The sequence below is a fragment of the Hordeum vulgare genome, chromosome 7H, assembly GCF_904849725.1.
Source record: "Hordeum vulgare subsp. vulgare chromosome 7H, MorexV3_pseudomolecules_assembly, whole genome shotgun sequence".
Classification (NCBI taxonomy): domain Eukaryota; kingdom Viridiplantae; phylum Streptophyta; class Magnoliopsida; order Poales; family Poaceae; genus Hordeum; species Hordeum vulgare.
Window position 1 is genome coordinate 155461477 of NC_058524.1, and position 23799 is coordinate 155485275.

At 44.4% G+C, this 23799-nt stretch overlaps 2 protein-coding genes across 2 annotated transcripts; both read left to right on the forward strand.

Annotated features, from left to right (window-relative positions):
• The first annotated feature begins 655 nt into the window (after window positions 1-655).
• Window positions 656-10940, forward strand: LOC123410010 (phenylcoumaran benzylic ether reductase Pyrc5-like). Its single transcript, XM_045102879.1, has 5 exons — window positions 656-943; window positions 9221-9355; window positions 9834-10071; window positions 10212-10415; window positions 10506-10940. Exons 1-5 carry the CDS (start codon window positions 746-748, stop codon window positions 10670-10672), a joined length of 942 nt encoding a protein of 313 aa, XP_044958814.1. The 5' UTR covers window positions 656-745; the 3' UTR covers window positions 10673-10940.
• Window positions 10941-13711: 2771 nt separating this feature from the next.
• On the forward strand, window positions 13712-23200 carry LOC123407351 (toMV susceptible protein tm-1(GCR26)). Its single transcript, XM_045100467.1, has 9 exons — window positions 13712-13913; window positions 14688-15338; window positions 15544-15750; window positions 20166-20381; window positions 20474-20696; window positions 21733-21980; window positions 22068-22246; window positions 22574-22827; window positions 22920-23200. Exons 1-9 carry the CDS (start codon window positions 13731-13733, stop codon window positions 23069-23071), a joined length of 2313 nt encoding a protein of 770 aa, XP_044956402.1. The 5' UTR covers window positions 13712-13730; the 3' UTR covers window positions 23072-23200.
• Window positions 23201-23799: the final 599 nt, after the last annotated feature.

The window sequence follows — 23799 nt, forward strand, 5'->3', positions numbered from 1 at the left end:
CTTAACATAAATGTAGCCACTCAAGCCATTCTAAAAAGGAATAAATCAGCACTACTTGGTGAAATGGGTTTTTTTAGAATCAATTCCAAACCATCTGCTAGAGGCTGTAACAATCCAAACGATCCCACTGCATCAAAACTCTTTCGTCGTTGCACAAAAGCCATTACTTTATGTTCAGCTAGCACTAAAAAGGCTACTCCTAGTAGAAGTGGTAGAATTAAACAAAGTATTTTCGCTGGAACAACTATGTATGTTTTCGATTTTCGGTAGCCCGAGCTTTTCCGGCTGCACGACGACAGCGAGGGGAGAAGAAAGAGCAACGAAGAGGGCGCGTGGCGAGGCAGAGCGATAGAGAGGGCGCGTGGAGTGATGTTGGATCTATAACGTATGCATCGACACGCGCCAAAACTACCGCACGCGATACCGCTTTTTCTCATATGCATCCTTTTTTGCGCTACTTTTTACGGTGCACGTATGGTCGTTCGCATGTTAAAATTGTTATTTTTAATATGCATTTTATTTAACATGTTTGTTGGAGATGCTCTTAAATCGCCTTCCTTTGCAATCCGGACTCTTCTTCGACTAATCAACTTTTTCTCCCTACTATGTTAAAAAACTTGTTCTCCGTACTCGCGGCCTTGTCTATCTCCACTTCACTGCACTTTCCCTTATTTTCCCAGAAAACCACTACATTTTGCCTCTCCATTCTGTTCTTGTCCTGTTCCATTTTTCCGTCTTGCTGTACATGGCGTCGGCTGCAGCTGAGGGGAGGAGCCGGGTGTTGGTGATAGGCGGCACGGGCTACATCGGCCGATTCATCGTCGCCGCCAGCGCGCGCGAGGGCCACCCCACCGCCGTCCTCGTCCGCGACGCCGCGCCCGCCGACCCAGCCAAGGCCGCCGTCCTCCAGGGATTCCGGGATGCCGGCGTCACCATCGTCAAGGTCAGCAGCCGTCGTGCTGTTCTTTGCTATTCTTATCCAGCCTTTGTTTTTATCTCTCTTTTTATGAAGTTAGTGGGTCTAACTTCTATCTAAGGATGGTGCCATTTTGGGTCAAAATGATAGCAGAAACAATCATAAGAAATTCTCTTGGATTGCTTCATGGCCTATTTAGGAATTATGATTTCCTCTTTCTTCTTGTCCCTTGTGCGGTGCACGAGTGCTAAACAAAGCGGCGAACTTGGTTTCTGTTGTGCCATATCTATCAACACGACAGAAACGAGAGTAATGGGAAGGTGATTAGCCCGGTTATAAATAAAAATTCAACAAGGCAGAAATTAAGGAAATTTGAGGTTTCAGAGGAAATAACAAAATCTTAGAAATATGCGATGGCAAGGATCCATTTCATTCTGTTCGATTCAGTCAATCAAATAAACAGTCATGTAATATGACTTCAAGGAAGTAAACATTAGATGATTTGCTTGGATTATGTACAGAATTTATCTTTTATCCAATCTGCTACGCCTTGTGTGTCAAAGGGTCTCAACCCCCAACATGGGAGCCCGCAGGGTTTATATTGATTGGTTTGCTTGTGGTATAAGAGTTTAGGTGGTTTAAACCACCTGGAGAGATTTACATGGAGGGGTAGGAGATAGAGACAAGATAAATCTAAACAGACTACCTACCTCCTAACAACCTCTCGATATGTGGTGCAGCACATAGGTTAACAGATATTTAACATCCCCCCTTAATCATAACTTTACTAAGTTAAGATTACGTTTAAACTCCTCAAATGGTCTTGAAGCCAATGGTTTTGTGAAGCCATCCGCAACTTGATCTTTGGAGTGCACAAATCTGATTTCTAACTCCTTGCTTGCAACTCTTTCTCGTACAAAGTGATAGCCAATCTCAATATGCTTGGTTCTTGCATGAAACACTGGATTAGCCGATAGGTAAGTGGCACACAGATTTCACACCAAAGACAAGGAGTTTGTGTATGATATATCCCAAGCTCCTTCAGCATTGACTTGACCCAAATAATTTCAGCTGTGGCATTCCAGTGCCTTATACTCTGCCTCTGTACTTGATCTGGAAACTGTTGCCTGTTTCTTTGCACACCAAGAAATCGGATTAGGTCCAAAAAATATTACAACCCCTCCTGTTGAGCGTCGAACATCCAAACATCCTGCCCAGTCAGAATCAGAGAATGCACTAACAAGAGTGGATGATGATTTGTTGAAGCTCAAACCAACACCCGAAGTACTCTTGATATATCCAGGGACGAAGCCAGAAAATAGTGATGGGGGGGCAAGAACTAAAAACATCAAAATCTTTGGATACATAGTCACATAACTTAGTAAATATTGGAAGATATAAATAGTCAATGCATGTTTGTTGCTCCACAATAAGAATAAAAATTACATATCTATTAATTTGAAGCTGGATTTACGAGCACCAGTATCAAATAACATGAACAAGATCAAGGAAACGCCCCCTTATCAACCCTTCTATGTTCACAAACCGAAGAACTACTGCCATCTGCTCTTTTTTAGACTCATCCCGACATTCATCAACCAGTATTGCAAACTTGCTATTACCCATTTCTTCTTTAATTGAGGTTTGCACTTTCCGTGAAATTATGCTAGCAATTTCCTTCTGAATAGTAGAGGAGGCGTACTTTGCACTTTTAGGAGCATTCTATACAACTTCTTGTACATCCTTATTATAAGAAGCCAAAAGCTTAATCATTTCCTTAAAATTACCTTGATTCTTGGAATCCTCAGATTCATCGTTTCCTCTAAATGGAAATGCTTGGAACATTAACCACCTGATGCAATCAATAGAGAATAATTATTAGACATAACGCATTAAGAAAATTTTCTTAAATTAAATATTTGTTGCTTACCTCATGGCATCAATAGAAGTCTTAAGCCTCAGTCTTGCGTCAAGAACCATTTGCTTAGTTTGCTTTTTCATCACCTTGTCAATATGAGTTGGATTATTTTTCAGATTTTCGTAACACCGAACTGCAAAGTTATGAGCCGAGCTGGGAGTAGTGCCCATATGTTTGAGAAAAGCACATTCTTTTCCATTGTTAACTTTCTTCCACTTATCAAATCCTTTGACAGTGAATGTGTCGGAACCACACTTCCCAACTGGCTTCTTCGAAAAGAGAAAACAAGGCAAGCAATAGGCACATTTTGTATCAGTCGAATATTCCAACCACCAAAAAACTGTGTACCAATCTTTTTGGAATCGCCGACGAACACTTCTTTCATTATATTCATAATTTGCCAATTCGGGCTGATAGGCCCCCTCACATATATAAAAACGCCTAGCATCATCTTGCTTTTCTGGAGGGAGTTGCCAAATTTGAGGGCGCCTCCCTGGGTCTCGATCATATTTTGTGGTTATAACTGTAGCTTCTTCTGTAACTGGAACATCTTGAGCATCACCTTCAGCATGACTAGGGTTGTTCTCTTCGCTAGGTTGCATATCATTTGTATTAGCACCATCACCATGTTCACATGGCTGAGAGCTTGAACCAATTGGCTTGAAAAAAGCATGGATTGATTGAGATCTCTTCCTCTTCATGTCTACAGAACACAATTGGACAATAAAATAAATCCTAATTAGATTTTAGTGTCTATATTCTTACAATTACATTCCAAGCAGGCCTGATTCCAAGACAAAGATTAATCTAATGCTGGTGCTGCAAAAAAACTGACCTTTCTTCCTTGTTTGGTCGCTCATCAGTGTGGCCGGCCGGCCGGAATACGCCGGGCTGCAGTTGTGCAGGATTGAAAGTGGATGGATTGATAGAGCTCATAAGATACCTGTAATTGAAACCGGATGGAGTCATGGAGAGATTGAGTCATTGAGATGTGCAGGCTCCTGCATGGTCTGGTCTCCACGAACTGCAAAGTTATGGCACATACCTGAAGACTGATTGAGCCATGAGGCCAGGACCAAACCAATCTGCCACCTGCTCACGACCAAACCTGCCTGCCTGGGAGTGTGGCCGTCGGGGTCTCACCGTCTCAGGAACGGATGGAGACAGGCGGCCGACGGTCGGCGGCGGCGGCAGCGAGCAAGTTTTTCAGATCGCAATTCGTAAGAACGAGCGCTCCTTAGGTCGTGGCGTGACTGGCGTCGTGCGTATTACGTGCGAGGGTTGTGTTTCTTTTTTCCTTTTGCTGATATATTTGGGCCTGTTGTGTAGATGACTCTGGGCCTCTTGCCTATGGGAGCATGGGGGGGGGGGGCGAGACAACTAAAAATTATATGCGTACGAAGAAAAATTTGGCTCCTAACTAATCGTTGTCAAGGGAAAACGAGATCGTTGGGGGGGGGGGGGTCTAGCCCCCCTGGACCCCCCTTAAAATCGTCCCTGGATATATCGCAGTATACGCTTTGCAGCAGTCAAGTGAGTAGTAGTGGGTGCATGAAGAAACTGACAAACTTTTTTTACAGCAAAGGAAATGCCTGGCCTGGTAAGGGTCAAATACTGAAGTACACCTACCATGCTTCTGTATCGAGTGCCATCCAGATTCAAGAGTTCACCCTCTGCAAGAGATAATTTTTCCGTGCTTGATAATGGAGTTGGTGATGGTTTACAGCCTTGCAATTCTGTTCTGCTCAAAAGATCGGCTGCATATTTCTCTTGTGACAAGTGAAGACCCCCTTCACTACTTCTCTTAACTTCTATGCTGAGGAAAAATGCAAATCACCAAGGTCCTTAAGGGCAAATTTTGACCTTAAATCTTTTAAAAGAGTTGTCACTGCTTCATTTGATGAACTTGTAACAATGATGTCATCAACATATATGAGCACAAACATGGATGTACGAGACTTATTATAAATGAACAATGAAGTGTCGTACTTTGAAGGAACAAACCCAAGTGCTTGTAACTTTGAGCTCAAACGAGAGTACCATGCCCTAGGAGCTTGCTTTAGACCATAGAGAGATTTGTCAAGCCTGCACACATGAAAAGGTTTATCTTTGTTCTCAAACCCAGGAGGTTGTTCCATGTAAAATTCCTCTTCCAGAACACCATGAAGAAATGCATTCTGCACATCTAGCTCTGTGAGACACCATCCTCTGGATACAACAATAGATAAGACAAGACGAATGGTGCTGGCCTTAACAATAGGATTAAAAGTATCCTCATAATCTATGCCATATCGCTGTTTGAACCCTTTTGCAATAAGTCTAGCTTTGTAACGATCTACAGTGACATCTGCCTTTTTCTTTATCCTAAACACCCATTTGCAATCAATCAAATTTTTACCTTGATGTGAAGGAACTAGGTGCCATGTCTTGTTTTTTTGGAGTGTCTGAAATTCTTCTTCCATAGCTCTCATCCACTTGGGATCTTTGCATGCCTCGCTAGGTTCTCCTGTGGAACAAATGTGACCATATTTAACTTTATAATTTGTATGCTAAATTACCCCTGCTCTTAACCTTGTGTGCTGTGGAGTTATATGCTGATTGGTAGTAGCAGTGCTGGGCACAGAAGAACCCGAGACTGGCACACTGTCAATGCCTGCAAGATCTGTTGTGGATGAGTCTGCAGCTGCAGCAGTAGGGGTCGGCGCATAAGATCCGACTGCAGCAGTAGGGGTCGGCGCAGAAGATCCGGCTGCACCAGAAGCAGCCACGGCCGCCGCATCCCAGCCGATTGGCCAGGTGTCCGCCTGGCGTAGACTCGAGGGGTCACGCCAAACCAAGCAGTCGGGGTGTCTCCTGGCGCGGTTACATGTGCATGAGAAGCTGGGCCTTCATCCGGCTGCATGGACGTCGCCGATAGGTGCACCGCTTCTGGCGGGGATTCGCAGCACGCCTGACGGGGCGGAGATCCCGGAGATGACGACGCAGTTCCCGATGAGCATTATGTGACAGAGCTGTCACGCACCGGGGGACACATAAAATAGTGTCCATTTTGAGCAATTTCTCCATTGTTCTGCCTCAAGTTATTTTCTGCAACATCACAAAGCTCATGGGCATGATTAGAATAGTTAGTCACATGGTCAATACAATTATCATCCCCTTGATCAAAACCGGACAAGTGAGGAGGAAGAAGGAGAATTTCTTAGCGAAGAAGAGCACCGGCATTAGGATGAAGATGAGCAAAAGGAAATACTATTTCATCAAACACAACATCCCTAGAGATATAAACTCGACCAGTAGGAACATCTAAGCATTTGACACCCTTGTGTTGGGCACTATAGCCAAGGAACACACATTGTTTGGAGCGAAACATGAGTTTGCGATTGTTGTAAGGGCGAAGGTTGGGCCAACAGGCACAACCGAAAACACGAAGAGAGGTGTAATCTGGTCGAGTACCAAGAAGTCTATGCATATGAGTGTCATTATCAATAACACGACTAGGGAGTATATTGATGAGATGAACGACGGTAAGAAACGCTTCATCCCAAAATTTGAGAGGCATAGATGCACCGGCAAGAAGGGCAAGGCCAACTTCGATAATATGCCTATGCTTGCGTTTAGCTGACCCGTTTTGTTGGTGTGCATGGGGGCAAGAAACATGGTGTGAGATGCCCAAACCTTGAAAAAAATAGTTTAATTTCTCATACTCACCACCCCAATCAGATTGGACAGCAAGGATTTTGCTATGAAATTTACCTTCAACAAGTGCTTGAAAATGTTGTAAAACTTGGAATACGTCGGAACGTTTTTTGAGAAGATAAATCCAAGTGAATTTACTATGATCATCAATGAAGCTAACATAGTAATCGTGTCTACCAACAGAGGTGGGAGTAGGGCCCCATACATCAGAGAAAATGAGTTGTAAAGGTTTGGTAGAAATACTAGTAGACACGGGGTATGGCAACTGATGAGATTTAGCCTTTTGACAAGAATCACAAATAGTTTCAATACTACGCTCACCAAAACACGGGAGCTTATTATTCCTAAGAACTTGTTGAACAATAAAAAACAATGGATGTCCTAAACGTGCATGCCACCTTTCTGAAGAGATTTTGATGACACCAGAGACTTGTTTATTGAAGCTTCTAAATTGGGGAATCAACGGATAGAGCCCATGCACACATCTACCTCGGTAGAGAATTTTCCTCGTGGCCTGATCACGAATCAAAAAGAAATACGGGTGAAACTCTAAAAACACTTTGTTGTCTATAGCAATACGATGAACAGAGAGAAGGTTTTTGGAAGTTTTAGGAACATGCAAGACATTTTTAAGGTGAATATTACGATGAGGAGTGGTGACAATTGCATGACCAATGTGATCTATCTTCATACCTTCGCCGTTTGCATTGTGGACTTGATCGTGGCCACGACTCTTCTCGCTCATGGTCACCTTCTCGAGCTCATTGATGATGTGTTCGATGGCGCCAGAGTCAACATACCAGTTTATGTCAACTCCATATGATGATGTTTCTGCAGCTGCGGAAACCTTTTTTCACTGGGAATTGTTCTCGGCATAGCGCCAATCACAATCTTTCGCGATATGATTATTTTTCTTACAAATCTGGCACTTGTTTTCATATTCTTCAGACCTTTGAAAGGGGCGCCCTCTATTGTTGTTGTAGGAGGGGCGCCTGCCGTTGTTGCCGAAGTTGTTTCCGCCGTCGCTGTTCTGATCACCAGATTGGTAGTGGCCGCTGCCACCACCATTGGCGCCGGAGTAGTTGTTGTTGTCGTAGTTGCCGCCGCCACCATTACCGCCACCGCCGTTCCGCTGTCCGCCGCCGCCAACGCCACCTCTGCGATAGCCTTTGGAGAAGCCCCCACGGCCTCTGGTAGCAGCGTTGGCGGATGATTTGAAGGCTTTGGCCAATTTCCACCGCCGCCGCCAACGCCACCTCAACGATAGCCTTTGGAGAAGCCCCCACGGCCTCTGGTAGCAGCGTTGGCGGATGATTTGAAGGCACCCACTCATGTGCCCTGAAACATCTCAACACGTTGGTTGAAATTGGCCACCGTGCTCAGTGCGGACGTCGAGTGCTGAAATCATGGGCCGGTAGTCCATGTCCAGCCCATGCGATGATGAAGGATATGAGTTCCTCGTCGGAGATGGGTTTACCAGCTGCGGCGAGTTCGTCAGAGAGGGCTCTCATTTGACCGAAAAAGGTCGTGGCGCTCTGTGAACCTTTCTGGGCGTTGGACAAAGCGATGCGGCAGTTGTTGATGCAGGAGCGGGATTGAGCGGCAAACATGTTTGCAATAGCTGACCAAATAGCGTGGGATGTTTCTAAGGATGCTACCTGAACTAAGACCTCTTTGGAGAGATTTCGAAGTAGGTAGGCAACAATCTTCTGATCTTGAATCAGCCAGACGTTGTAGGCAGGATTGGGAACAATTTGATATTTTCCATCCGAGGTTTTTGTGACAATGGTTTTGGGTGGTTCAGCTATGGTTTGATCTAGGTACTGCGTACCCAGGTAGAGCTACCAGGGGTCACTGGACACCGGGTAAAAAATTATTTCTTTGGTATACTTCATGTATGTGTAGTATGTGACACCCCAAACTAAAACAAATGATGTTTATTATTTATGTGAGGACACCGGCTCAATTTCTTTCTAAGTCCGCCCCTGGGTACCCATATAGCCCAGCTCCCATGATTTGAGAGCGAGCTTGGGCTTGCCATAAGATGAAGTTGGTTTTGGTGAGGGGTTCGGAGGTGGAATTGTTGAGGCCGGCGGAGGGTACCTGGCTGGAGGAAGCCATGGTGAGATCGGTGGGGGAGATGGAGGCTGCGAGATATTGTGTCGAGGAAGATTACTAGATAATGGGGAAGAGGGAGGCTCTGATTACCATGTCAAAGCGTCTCAACCCCCAACATGGGAGCCCGCAGGGTTTATATTGATTGGTTTGCTTGTGGTACAAGAGTTTAGGTGGTTTAAACCACCGGGAGAGATTTACATGGAGGGATAGGAGATAGAGACAAGATAAATCTAAACAGACTACCTACCTCCTAACAACCTCTAGATATGTGGCGCAGCACATAGGTTAACAGATATTTAACACAGTGTTCATGCCTAAATTTGCTGGGGACAAAAGGCATATTTTGTAACACCACTCGTTGTTCTGTTGATAAAAATACTGAAATGTGTTCACAAGGCGGCGGCAAGTCAACAACCTTTCATGCCATTCAAGACTTAACTATAATGTTGGCAAGGACGATAGTCATCACTGATTGCGTCGTTACCCCATGTTGATTACTAAAATAATGACATCAAGATATAAGTTTGACTGGATAGTGATGTATAACTGTTGCATTGCTGTTGGATCATTAGGGTGATATGTATGATCATGAGAGCCTGGTGACAGCCATCAAATCAGCAGATGTTGTGATCTCGGCCGTGGGTTACGCACAGCTACCGGATCAAACTCGCATTATCTCGGCAATTAAGGAAGCTGGGCATGTAAAGGTGATATCCAAAGTACCAATCATCAGTATCAAATTGTTATGTGTGCACACCTTATGGTTTACTGTGAATACTTTAGCTGATGATATAGCAAAATTTCTTTGTCATTATGAGTATGCAAAACTGTTATATGGTTGCCTGTAAATTGCAACGAACTGTGCACCCTAAACTCTTTTATGTGAAACAATTTGTGAACTGCATTTTCTTCAAGTATTCGTATTTTTCTGATGAGATCATGAGAACACTGGTCATTTTGTTACTAAGAAACTGGTTTGATAACTTAGGGTGTTCCCTGCCTTCCGCAACACAGTGGACAGAAAAATCATTGAGATGGACAGGAATTAGTTGTAGTTATTTTGTTCAAAATATGTTGAATGTGCCTCTTTTCATATCGGATAGACTGATACCATGCATTCCTGGTGTCATTATTATTTTCTACAGCAGTTCTTACTGAACTCTGATATTGATGAGCTTCTTGCAGAGATTTTTCCCATCAGAGTATGGTAATGATGTGGATCGTGTACATGCAGTCGAACCTGGAAAGTCAGTGTTCGGTGGGAAAGCTCGTATAAGGCGTGCCATTGAGGCTGAGGGGATTCCCTACACATATGTCTCTTCCAACTTCTTTGCTGGCCGTTTCTTGCCAGGCCTTGCACAGATTGGGGTCACCGAGCCTCCAACTGAGAAGGTTCTCATTATGGGTGATGGAAATGTAAAAGGTAGATCTGATCAAGATGCCCTTAGTATGATTGTACATTTTTAGGATGTGAGACATGAATCTCTATTTTGAGGACGCAATTTAAATCAAACAAGTAATGGGATTGTGGCTGCACTCTTATGTGTGTATTTTCGACAACAGGAGTCTTTGCCGCGGAAGAAGATGTGGGAACCTACACTATTAAAGCTGTAGATGATCCAAGGACCCTGAACAAAATCCTGTATCTGAGGCCGCCAAGCAACACTTTGTCCCATAACGAGCTTGTCTCACTTTGGGAGAAGAAACTTGGTAAGACACTTGAGAGGGTGTACCTCCCAGAAGACGAACTCCTGAAGAAGATTCAAGGTCAGAGTAAAAGCCTTGTTTTGCTCTTATAATGTTGCAGTTGCCGTCTATACTTCTTTTGTATTGATTGCCCTCTCGGGTATGTTTCAGAGTCGCCAGCACCGCTGAATGTAGCACTGGCAATCAGCCACTCTGTCTGGTTGAAGGGGGACCACACTAACTTTGAGATCGACCCATCATTTGGAGTTGAAGCCACTGAGCTTTACCCCGATGTGCATTACATTACCGTGGATGAATACCTAAATAGGTTCCTTTAAACTCCTAAATCTTATATTCACCAATATTCATATACTTTGAATAAATGTTAGAGGTTATGTATTTTTATTAGAATGGCACGTGAATTACGTAATCAGAGTGTGACCTCAATAATGTGAGGAATGCATCTCATGGTGGCTATGCATTCCCTTGAGCTTAGAATATATAAACTGAGGTTGTATAAATTTGGAATTTTTAGCTTGATGGAACATGATACCATATGTAACAGCCCAGGGGTTTACGCCAAATTAGAAATTGTTTGTTATTTTATTTTTTGCATCATAAGCATTACTGCATTAATTGAACAATTATTTGGATATTTTACTTCACCATTTTGTTACATCATGAATAAGTGTCACACACCAAAAAGCTGAATTGAGATTTTTGACTTTGTTCCGCCTTCTGTCTTTTTTGGGATCTATTTGAAACTTACTTGGATTTTGGTATGAGATGGAACTTGAGCTTATCATGGTTGATCCTACATCCAGTGCATATTGTTGCCCATATTCCAATGCCTGGAATTCATCAAATCTTATTCCTTCTTTGATAAACCGTAATTTTCATTTTGGGGAATTATTCTTTTCTTCCTAGGACGAAGGAGCTACCATTTCTAGACATGAGACGATTCCACCAAAATTCTTAAGACACTCATTGGGAGTTGCAAAGTCCAGATATATAAATATATTGGCCAGCCTTGATCAATTTCTTTTATTTTTTAATTCCTTTCTTTCCTGCCCTTTTATGGGGAAAAAATATAAACCATATTTATAGCCCTGTCAAAATTCTCATAAATTCGGTATATCATTTTTATACCAAGGGTGATCTTTGGTAAAAGTTTCAGCCCCAAGATCATCCTATAAAATGCCTTTCCTTTATAACCTTCCAAATTGGCCAGGGAGCTTATATTTCTAGATCAGATCAAAACCCCGTAAATTTATGGTAGTTTTCATATATAAAAACTCTGGTACAAATTTCGGCCCTAGCCTTGATGTTTAAAATTGTTTTTCTTCATAACCTATGTAAAGGGCATTTTTGTCACTTGCACTACCAACCATATTTCTAGCCATGGTAAAATCCTGAGAAATTCAGATGATGCCAAATGTGATCGATGGTAGGAATCTCAGCTCAACCGTGTGTTAAATTAATGCTCTTTTGAAACATATGCAAATGGTCATTTTGGACCTTTGTACTATACCTGGGCATAGGATACCTGGTCTGACCGGCCTGACCCAACCCGGCTTGCAAAAGCCCGACCCGACCCGGTCCAGCCTTGCCTGTGGGCCGGGCCTGGGCCTAGGTTTTTAGCCTGAAGGTTGGGACGGCCCTGGACCCACCATATTTGTGATTTACCGAAGAGGCTCGGCCCGAGGTCTAACGGGCTTTTACGCTCTCGGGACGGGCATGGGTCTGATTTTTAGGCCTGACGTCCAGGCCGTGCCAAGCCTGGGCCTTCTTCTTGCTTCAGGCTTGGTTAGGCCCGACCGGAAGCCCGACGAATGGCCAGGTATAACTATGGCACCTAGATAGGGGAGTGATGTTTTGGCTCCCCGGAGCATATGCTCCCGGGCGAACAGTATGCGTGAAAAAAATATTAAATGTTTTTAAAAATTCTATTTTTTTTGTAGATTATTGTATTAGTGTCGCAAACATGCATGTCAATTTTCATGCGATAAGGAGCAGCGGTATTTCGTCGGAAAAAAATGGGGTGACCTTTTGTTGTAACTTTTGATGTTCAATTTGTTCTTTCGCACAAGCCAAAATGTTTAATAATTTTCCCTCAAAAGTTACAGGTAGCATTTGGATGTGACTAAGTACACAAATAAATTTTTTCTTGATTTTTTTTTATTTCAAACTTTTTTTTGGCCCCGGGAGCATATGCTCCCCGGAGCCGAATTGACTTTCCGACCTAGATAGCCTCATTCAAATGAGCTGAAATTTGATGGAGCCCCTCAGCTTACCTAAATATTGCGAATTCCAGAAGATCGGGTGGATAGGGTCAAGTTTTCTTGCTCAGTTTCATCTCTGAACTTTGCTACAAAAACTTGTTTTTTGCTTAGGAATCAAAGTGCAAGTGCAAAGCTCCTCCACAGCCATTGATGATCACAATGCATTTTTGGAGGAATGTAGGTGCAGGTGGGTGAGCTTGGTACTGCTGGATGGAGAGGATAAGACCTCCACGACGCCTTGGCCATCAGATGAACCGGCTTGCCGACATGGTCACCTCCTGCGATTCGTGGGCACGGAAAATTCACTGTTTTGATCCTTCTTGACTACAACACGATCCAACCCTATATGCGAAAAAATTTGAATCTGATCTTTTTTATCGTCATTATCTTTAATGGTAGAGTAGCCCATCCTATCGCCAAGGCCTTTTTTTTTACGGGTTTATCACCAAGGCCTTTGAAGGTAGGATTTACATGCACCGTCCGTCAAGCTCGTTCGTTGCAAAAAAGACCCTATCATCATGGTCTTTGACGATGGGAACATGCATGCAATTATAATAAGGACATACATATAATAAATAAAGTTGAAGACCCTATCATCATAGGTCATGTCGGTAGGGTAACACATCCTATTAGCCAAAAACTATGACGATAGGACTTGGATTGGCTATAATTGAGATGCCAACTTCATATAACCGACTATTGGTTATACTATTAATCATGTTCTTATAATAATATTTCTTGTAATTGGTTATACTATTAATCATGCTATTATAATAATCTTTCTTGTAATCGGATGGATGAGCATCCAGACTTTCTTGTGAATGCCATTGTGAATGATGTAGCCATTTTGCCAAATCAAAGCATTCACTTACAAAATCATTAGGAAATTATTAAAGAAAAAAAAGGCAGAGTTGCTCTACCACGCAGCAAATGGGCAGCCGTGGAGATCGGAGAATCGCAATCCGATCGCGAATCAGGCCCCAGCCTCACCCACCTGGCCACCTATCTCCCCGCCCGTGCCAGACGTGGCGCACGACACCGCTATGGAACGCAAGTCAACACACCCCATTTCCACTGTTTGCCCGCCCCCCTATGTACACATACCAACCAACCCATGGGCCGTGACCCACTACCCATCCGTCACGGTCCCCCTGCTGAGCTCCCGATCTCTGCTCTGCTCTGCTCCGAGGCGCCGGCAATGGAGGTGCTCTGCATCGGGACGGCCGACACCAAGCTGGAGGAGCTGCTCTTCCTCGCCGCTCGCCTCCGCTCCAGCCTCGCCGCCTCCGGCCCAAAGGTACTGCTACACTGTCCGCCTATCTTCTCGTCCCCGCCTGCAACTAGGTGAGGGGTCCAGTTATGAGTTATCCGCAATTTGAGTTCCATCCGTATGCTTGAAGCGATCGTCGGTTCTCGGTTCCCGATCTCTGAAAGGAGTGAACACGGATTCATTCTATTCGTTTGTTCCCACAAGATTCTTGGCCTCACCTACGTTAGAGCTACAGTGCAGTTTTCAGGGAGTATTCCTTCACTGAAAGTAGAAACTGGAGTTCCCTGTCTGAATTTGCAAACTGCGTCATAATGTTGGGATATACTGTAGCAGGGTAACATATGGATTATGTTATTTGCCATACTGTGTTCTTGCCTGCTTATTGAGCAGGTGACAGCAGATGCCATGTCTAATGTTTTGCTCAAGGAATTCTTATAGTACAACTTTCACCAAAGTACATTTCCTGCTTAAGGCTCAGAAGAGTACACGAGTCCTTCATTAATTTGTTATTTGTGTTAGCCACATACAGTAGCCTTAAAGCTCGAAGGCATACACTCAGACTCTCAGTAACAGATAATCATTTGCCAAGTAGCCTACCAACAGTTGATACTCCCCCGGTTCCCTAATTCTTGTCGTGTTTTAAGTTCAAATTATGGAACGCAGGGAGTACTAAAATTGGAGCACTGAAGCTTGCCGCACCTTTTATGTGCACTTGCGTGTAGTGCACCCTCGGAATTGGCCTCCAGATCTACTATTTTCTTCGATAACTCGGGCATAACATGTCGTCTATTGAAATGGTAGGTTAAAGTAAGCATAGTGGATGTGTCCACAACTAAAACAGTGCCAACACAAGATTCCAAAGACATTGCAGTTATTGCAAGAGATACAGTTCTCTCATGCTATCCGGATTCCAGCCAACAAGATCTTCCAGATGACAGAGGTGAAGCGATTGCGCTTATGTCAAAGGCCCTTCAGAGCTTCCTGAAAAACAGATATGAGGCTGGTACCCTGGTTGCTGCTGTTGGCCTAGGGGGAAGTGGAGGAACCGCACTAATCGCTCCTGCTCTAAGATCCCTACCACTCGGAGTGCCTAAGCTTATTGTATCTACTGTTGCTAGTGGCAATACTGCACCCTATGTTGGAACATCTGACTTGGTATTGTTTCCTTCAGTTGTTGACATATGTGGAATAAACAGTGTCAGCCGTGTTATATTGTCCAATGCTGCTTCAGCTGTTGCTGGAATGGTATGTGGGATATTAATGGCTTCCAGTGAATCAGATGAAACAGACACAAAGCTGACTGTTGGAATTACAATGTTTGGTGTTACCACACCATGTGCAAATGCGGTCAAAGATAGACTGAACAAAGAAGGGTATGAGACGCTTGTATTCCATGCCACTGGTGTCGGAGGCAAAGCAATGGAAGAACTAGTTAGAAGTGGTTTCATACAGGTAATTAATACTTTCATGTGGTTTTGTACATTTATGACCATGTCTTGTCTATTTTTCTGTAAGATTTTGTTCTTGTGGAAACTATGTTTTTGAGTTTTTCAGCTCATGAACTCTGATGATAAACTCATTGCCAGACAGAAACTCCACTGGTGTTAACTTACTGTCTGTAGAGTTTTTCATCTTACTTCCATTTGGTTGCATGTAGGGTGTATTGGACATAACAACAACAGAAGTTGCGGATCACATTGTTGGCGGTATCATGGCATGTGATGAGACCAGGTTTGATGCGGCTATAGATAAAAAGATCCCTCTGGTTCTCAGTGTTGGGGCCTTGGATATGGTTAACTTTGGAGCTCATGATACAATACCTGCTGCTTTCTCAGACAGAAAGATCCACATACATAATGAACAGGTTACACATAGCATTATTTTCCTATTTTGGACCTTGTTTTGCTTCCTAAATTTTACTCGGTCTTTGCCAAATTTTATTTATGATGTGTATATTCGCTGTAAATACTGAATCTTAAATATATTGTTAGGTTAGCACAATGATATGTTTACCAGATTAATACGCTAGGCTATCATTACAGTTACAAACAATGCTATTATGGTACCAAGAGTAAGATTGCGGATATATATACATAGATATATAGGAGAGGGGTAGGATAAAGGAAGAATTCACAAATTATTATTTTTGCTTAGTCTGAACCACACAACACTTGTGCTTCTAAATAGGAGACAAGACGTAGTCTAGTCAAACACTTTTTTTAAGAACCCAACAACAACAACAACGACAACAACAACAACAACAACAACAACAACAAAGCCTTTAGTCCCAAACAAGTTGGGGTAGTCTAGAGGTGAAACCCATAAGATCTCGCGACCAACTCATGGTTCTGGCACATGGATAGCAAGCTTCCACGCACCTCTGTCCATGGCTAGTTCTTTGGTGATGCTCCAATCCTTTAAATCTCTCTTTACGGACTCTTCCCATGTCAAGTTTGGTTTACCCCGACCTCTCTTGACATTATCAGCATGCTTTAGCCGTCCGCTATGCACTGGGGCTTCTGGAGGCCTACGCTGAATATGCCCAAACCATCTCAGGCGATGTTGGACAAGCTTCTCTTCAATTGGCGCTACCCCAACTCTATCTCGTATATCATCATTCCGGATTCGGTCCTTCCTTGTGTGGCCACACATCATCTCAACATGCGCATCTCCGCCACACCTAGCTGTTGCACATGTCGCCTTTTAGTCGGCCAACACTCAGCGTCATACAACATTGCGGGTCGAACCGCTGTCCTATAGAACTTGCCTTTTAGCTTTTGTGGCGCCCTCTTGTCACAGAAAATGCCAGAAGCTTGGCGCCACTTCATCCATCCGGCTTTAATTCGATGGTTCACATCTTCATCGATATCCCCATCCTTCTGCAACATTGACCCCAAATAACGGAAGGTGTCCTTCTGAGGTACCACCTGCCCATCAAGGCTAACATCCCCCTCCTCCTCGTGCTTAGTAGTACTGAAAGCGCACCTCATGTACTCGGTCTTAGTACTACTAAGTCTAAAACCTTTCGATTCCAAGGTTTGCCTCCATAACTCCAGCTTCCCGTTGACCTCCCGTCCGACTATCATTGACTAGCACCACATCGTCCGCAAAGAGCATACACCATGGAATATCTCCTTGTATATCACTTGTGACCTCATCCATCACCAAGGCAAAAAGATAAGGGCTCAAAGCTGACCCCTGATGCAGTACTATCTTAATCGGGAAGTCATCAGTGTCTCCATCACTTGTACGAACACTTGTCACAACATTATTGTACATGTCCTTGATGAGGGCAGTGTACTTTGCTGGGACTTTGTGTTTCTCCAAGGCCCACCACATAACATTCCGCGGTGTATCTTATCATAGGCCTTCTCCAAGTCAATGAACACCATATGCAAGAACTTCTTTTGCTCCCTATATCTCTCCATAAGTTGTCGTACCAAGAAAATGGCTTCCATGGTCACCTCCCAGGCATGAAACCAAACTGATTTTTGGTCACGCTTGTCATTCTTCTTAAGCGGTGCTCAATGACTCTTTCCCATAACTTCATTGTATGGCTCACCAATTTAATTCCACGGTAATTAGTACAACTCTGAACATCCCCCTTGTTCTTGAAGATTGGTACTAATATACTCCGTCTCCATTCTTCTGGCATCTTGTTTGCTCGAAAAATGAGGTTGAAAAGTTTGGTTAGTCATACTATCGCTATGTCCCAGAGGCCTCTCCACACCTCAATGGGGATACAATCAGGTCCCGTCGCCTTGCCTCCTTTCATCCTCTTTAAAGCCTCCTTGACCTTCGACTCCTAGTTTCGTCGCACAAAACGCCTGCTAGTATCATCAAAGGAGTCGTCCATATCAATGGCAGAGCTCTCACTCTCCCCATTGAACAGCTTGTCAAAGTACTCCCGCCATCTATGCTTAATCTCCTCGTTCTTCACCAGGAGTTGCTCTGCTCCGTCCTTGATGCACTTGATTTGGTCAACATCCCTCGTCTTCCTCTCTCGGATCTTGGCCATCTTATAGATGTCCCTTTCGCCTTCCTTCGTGCCTAACCGTTGGTAGAGGTTCTCATATGCCCGACCCCTTGCTTCACTCACAGCTCGCTTTGCGGCCTTCTTTGCCATCTTGTACTTCTCTATGTTGTCTACACTCCTATCCAGATATAGGCGTCTGAAACAATCTTTCTTCTTAATTGCCTCCTGGACGTCATCATTCCACCACCAGGTATCTTTAGCTTCTCTTCTACTTCCCCTGGACACTCCAAACTCCTCTGTGGCCACCTTACGAATGCAAGTCGCCATCTTCATCCACATGTTGTCTGCATCACCTCCTTCCTCCCAAGGGCCCTCCTTAATGACCCTCTCCTTAAACGCCTGAGCTACCTCCCCCTTGAGCTTCCACCACTTCGTTCTAGCGACTTTGACACGCTTGTCCCGCTGGACACGAATCCGAAAGCGGAAGTCAGCAACCACAAGCTTATGCTGAGGGACAACACTCTCTCCAGGTATCACCTTACACTCTAGTCATGCACGCCTGTCTTCTCTTCTCGAGTGGATGAAATCAATCTGGCTAGAGTGTTGCCCACTACTGTAAGTCACTAGATGTGATTCTCTCTTCTTAAAGAGGGTGTTAGCTACGATCATGTTGTAGGCTAGCGCAAAGCTTAAGACGTCTTCTCCTTCTTGATTCCTGATGCCATAGCCAAATCCCCCATGCACCCCTTCAAAACTTGTGTTAGATGTGCCCACGTGGCCATCAAGGTCTCCTCCTATGAAGAGCCTCTCGCCAATCGGTACACTCCTAACCATGTCCTCCAAGCCTTCTCTGAACTCCCTCTTGGTGTTCTCATTGTGGCCTACTTGCGGGACATACGCACTGATAACATTGAGAACTAAGTCCCCAACTACTAGCTTGACCAGGATAATCCGGTCCCCATGTCTCTTGACGTCTACCACTCCATACTTGAGGCTCTTGCTGATCAAGATGCCTACTCCATTTCTGTTTGCAACCGTCCCCGTGTACCACAGCTTGAAGCCGGTACCCTCCACCTCCTTCGCCTTCTGTCCCCTCCATTTGCTCTCTTGGAGGCAAAGGATATCAACGCCTCTCCTCACTGTTGTATCAACTACCTCCCGAAGCTTACCTGTCAGAGACCCTACGTTCCAGCTACCTAAGTGAATCCTCCTAGGCTCGGCTAGCTTCCTTACCCTTCGCACTCGTCTAGTCAAATGCGAAGACCCTTGCTCATTTTCCACTACACCCGGGCGCCGATGTAGCACGCCGCTAAGGATGCGACGACCTGATCCTTGCTCACTTGCGACCGTATCCAGATCACGATACGGCGCGCCACCTGGGGGTGACGGCCCGACCCTTGCCCATTTTCCACCACACCCGCGTTCCGATGTGGCGCGTCGCTCAGAGGATTATGCCCCAACGAAAATCTTTTGGGTTTCATCTCCATAAGAGTGGGTGAGTTTTGATGTTGGCTCGCCAAGCCTATCACAACCCACCTCCTTTACCCGGGCTTGGGACCGGCTATGTTGAGACAACATAGGCGGAATTTAAGAACCCAACATATCCCTAAAACAGTATCTTATCTCTAAAGAAACATCTATTGTTATACTTGAATACTCTTCTTATGCACTGCCCACGAATGTGATCCAAATTTGTGAGATTCGGCATGAGCGTGCACGGGGTACATGAATGTGATAGAGCATACCAAAATAACGACCACGACCAAATTACGCAAACGAGAAAAATTGGCAAAGCCGAACGCGATTTTTTCAAGCACAAGAACATGACCTCAGAAGAGTACAAGGGATTGCCACTCTCCAATCTCCACGACCCTCTGAGACCTTTTGGGACCCTTGCATCCTTTTTTTGATAAAGGGGACCCCTGCATCCTGTCTCTATGAAAGAATATTGAGCTAATGGAACATAGCATCTAATCCTCTCTTTCTTGGACCTTGATTTGATTTGCGCAATGGCTTGCGTTGAGATCATCTGGCCATCTCCTCAAGAGTTATATAGGCTCCCACTTGTCCTCTTCTAAAGCAAGTAGACTATGTGTCCTAGTAAGACTCCTCTGGGTACCACACCCATTTGAGTCCTAATAAGATTAGGATTAGAGTTGCCATATTCAGTTGAGAAAATCCATCTGTTACATGCAAGCTGTAATTACTACCTTACAAGTATGTACTTTATGTGCCCCTATTTATGTGGATTTCACATTTCCTAGTTTTCTTGCGGTGAGTAAAAGACCATGTAATTCTTCCAGATTTCATTGATGCGGACGACCGTGGAGGAGAACAAGAAATTTGCTCAGTTTATTGCTGGCAAGCTGAACAAATCTTTATCTACAGTTACTGTTTGCCTTCCACAGAAGGGCATCTCTGCAATAGATGCACCTGGAATGCCGTTTTATGATCCCGAGGCTACATCTGCACTCTTGGATGAGTTAAATACCCGTCTTGTGAAAACTGAGAACAGACAGGTTTCTTCACGTTACATAATATATTACTTGCATCACTAGAGTATGGATACAAAGGGTCGCCGAATGAACTAAGCTGATTGGCTTGTTGACAGGTGAAGCTGCTTCCTTATCATATAAACGATCCTGAATTTGCCAACGCCTTGGTGGATGCATTCTTGAGTATGGATATAAAGGCCTCTAATGCCATAACTCCGAAAAACAACATGGTCCTACCAAAGCAAGACACAAATGAAAAAGTATCTTCTTCAGGACAGAAGACTTCAGATAGTTCTATCATATGGAGACCCCCTGTGGATTACCCTGATGCAAGACCAGGTTAGCGGTGATTCTGTTCCCATCTTATGCGCCCATATTTTATTATGCCCACACAAACAGACTGTTTATTGAATCACTTGTTTTAGTTTCTTATGAAAAAATTGTGGAAGGTTATCTGGTATGTACCATTTTACATGCTATGCCACCTTACAGAAAATCCTTCAGGATGAAGTTCTTATTTTGTTTTTATTCTCATGCTTCATACCTAGGCTTTTGTCACAACTTTTCTGTCTCTGATGATCCAAGAGGTCAACAAATAGTTGTGAGTGTCAACTCCTTTGGGGCTGTGCTGCAAGAATCTGCAGTATCCTTCACCGTTTGATGTTGTCCACCTTTCTCTAGTCTTAGTATCATCTAATTATTGTGGGGTTGTCTTGGGGAAGACTGCAGGCACTGGCCCAAGGATGCACAGAAATGGTGCCATCACTTAAGCACAGTTCTGACTTGGGAACAGAAGTCTCTATTCAAAGAGATTCCATTGTGTTTCAAAGGAATCGTGTAGTCCCCAAGAAACTCAACTTAGCTGGGGATGAGCTCAACATGCACATGGGACGAGCTCGGCGTACATGCATAACCTTTATGATATCAACCACAAAATACTTAATGCTATCATCACTTATTACCTCTCTACTGTGCCGAATCAGAAATGATTGGTGTCAGCTCACGTGTTTGCAGACAAATTAGGATTAACTTCAATTGTTAATAAGTGCACTAAGTTTTAGTCTATTTGCAGTACAGTATGATTTTACAAAGGGGTAATGTTGAAACTCTAATGATTTTACACATTATAGTTCCGCTGTGCATGGATGAAATAACTGTGGAAGGTCAGAAGTTCGGCGTTAGACTCTAGGGCATAATAAGGATTCTGGACCCTCATGTGCTACCACACAAGTTACATAGATTTCATAATTTTATTTTCAGCTCATTGTCTCTTTGTTTGGCACGACATGTTAAAGGGTGTTCGTCATTCATTTCAGGTTTCCAGATCTATAGACACAATTCTATACCCTAATTGCTTACTCTTCAATGCTGACAGAAACCTTGCAAATGACGAAGTCAATACTACATAGATTAAAGCAACAAATCAGTGAGGGCATCCCTGTTATTGGAGCTGGTGCTGGCACAGGCATATCTGCAAAGTTCGAAGAAGCTGGTGGGGTTGATCTGATTGTGCTGTACAATTCCGGGAGATTCCGAATGGCTGGAAGGGGCTCATTAGCAGGGCTGCTGCCATTTGCTGACGCAAATGCAATTGTACTTGAGATGGCCAATGAAGTTTTGCCTGTAAGTTTTTTAGTAACGGGGTTCATTCTTTTGTTCTCCTGACAACTGACTTGAGTATAGCTGGAAGTTAATGAGATGCTAATTTAGGTCGTTAAAGAAGTCCCTGTTCTTGCTGGGGTTTGCGCTACCGATCCATTTCGTAGAATGGATTACTTTCTTAAACAGCTAGAAGCCATTGGATTTTGTGGTGTCCAAAATTTCCCTACGGTTGGTCTGTTTGATGGGAACTTCAGACAGAACTTGGAAGAAACTGGAATGGGCTACAGGTATTGATTCACCACGTCCTTATTTTTTGGATGCATGTTTTATCCATGCCATGGCATGGGCATACTATGCTCAGGGAAAAAAATGAATTTTGGATATGGTTTCTGTTTCGGTGACCTCGTGATGGTTAGTTTTTGTTACTCCCTCCAATCCATGTCTACATGCATCCGTATCTAAACAAATCTAAGACAAGTAGTATGGATCGGAGGGGGTATTTATTTTTCTGCTGAGGGAAAGATTTGCATATCTGAATTCTGAAACTATGGTAACTTTCACATTTGAGTGTGTGTTCAAGGAAATTATGTTAAATTGATTTTGTCCATTGCCAGCATGGAAGTGGAGATGATCTCAAGAGCTCACAGCATGGGTTTCCTAACGACCCCGTATGCTTTCAATCCAGAAGAAGGCGCTGCCATGGCCAAGGCCGGAGCGCACATCGTAGTCGCGCATATGGGCCTCACAACAGCTGGGTCGATCGGCGCAAAGACGGCTGCCACATTAAATGACAGTGTTGCCCGGGTTCAAGCCATTGCGGATGCTGCAGTCGGTGTTAACCCTGACATTATTGTTCTCTGCCATGGAGGTAAGCAAGCAGTCTCTGGTTCATGCAGGCCCTCGACTGGCAGATGGTGTCTTGATAAATCATGTGATATTGATGCGCAATTCCACCATCAGGTCCCATATCAGGGCCCCGGGAGGCGGAGTTCGTCTTGAAGAACACGAACCGGGTCCATGGATTCTACGGCGCCTCGAGCATGGAGAGGCTGCCGGTTGAGCAGGCCATCACAAACACCATGAGGGAGTACAAACGCATCTCTCTAAGGTGAGGTTCGGTGGGTTACGGAGTGGGCTGATGAAGCATGCCCGGTGTTCCTCGCTCTGTTGTCACATGTAAATTTTTACTGAAGGTGCCTTGTGTGTTTGATGTAATAAAAGATATCGGTGAAAGTACTGTATGTGATGTAGCATAGCATGCCGTCTCGTTGGTCCATGGCTGGGGGAAGGAATTGTCGTACGAGGCATTTTACTTCACTATGCTCATATATAGTTACAGTGCTGTTCCGAACCTCGTCCTCATGAAGGGGTGTCGCATTGGTCACATGGGTGACAGTGTCGTTGGTCAGCCTGGTGCATGGCCTCGGGATCGGCGTGGATGTCGGAGCGGCGGCTCCTGATTTGATTGTGTGGTGTCGGTCTTGGTTGCTCGGATGATGAAGCTGACGGCTAGCCTGGTGCACGACCTTGGGGTCGATTTGTGTGGTCATCGTCTGTAAGTCGGAGTGACGGCTTCGGAGATAGATGTAGGGTGTCAGCTTCGGTTGCTTAGACAGCAGGGCAGGAGATGTGTGTGGTCACTGTCTGTACGTCGAAGTGACGACTTCGGAGATAGATGTAGGGTGTCAGCTTCGGTTGCTTGGACAGCAGGGCATGTGGCTCACCTGGCGCGCGGCCTTGGGGCCTGCGTGGATGCCAGAGCGGCGGCTTTGGGTTTGGTTGTAGGGTGTCGGCGGTATTGGATTGGTGTGGGTTGTTGGTGTCGTGTTGGGAGCTGAGC

Coding starts and splice junctions, on each gene's coding strand:
- LOC123407351 (XM_045100467.1), top strand. CDS start 13,731: ATGGGCCGTGACCCACTACCCATCCGTCACGGTCCCCCTGCTGAGCTC. Junction 13,914..14,687: donor TCGCCGCCTCCGGCCCAAAG/GTACTGCTACAC, acceptor TTGAAATGGTAG/GTTAAAGTAAGCATAGTGGA. Junction 20,697..21,732: donor TTACCCTGATGCAAGACCAG/GTTAGCGGTGAT, acceptor CAATGCTGACAG/AAACCTTGCAAATGACGAAG.
- LOC123410010 (XM_045102879.1), top strand. CDS start 746: ATGGCGTCGGCTGCAGCTGAGGGGAGGAGCCGGGTGTTGGTGATAGGC. Junction 944..9,220: donor CCGGCGTCACCATCGTCAAG/GTCAGCAGCCGT, acceptor TTGGATCATTAG/GGTGATATGTATGATCATGA. Junction 10,416..10,505: donor ACTCCTGAAGAAGATTCAAG/GTCAGAGTAAAA, acceptor GGTATGTTTCAG/AGTCGCCAGCACCGCTGAAT.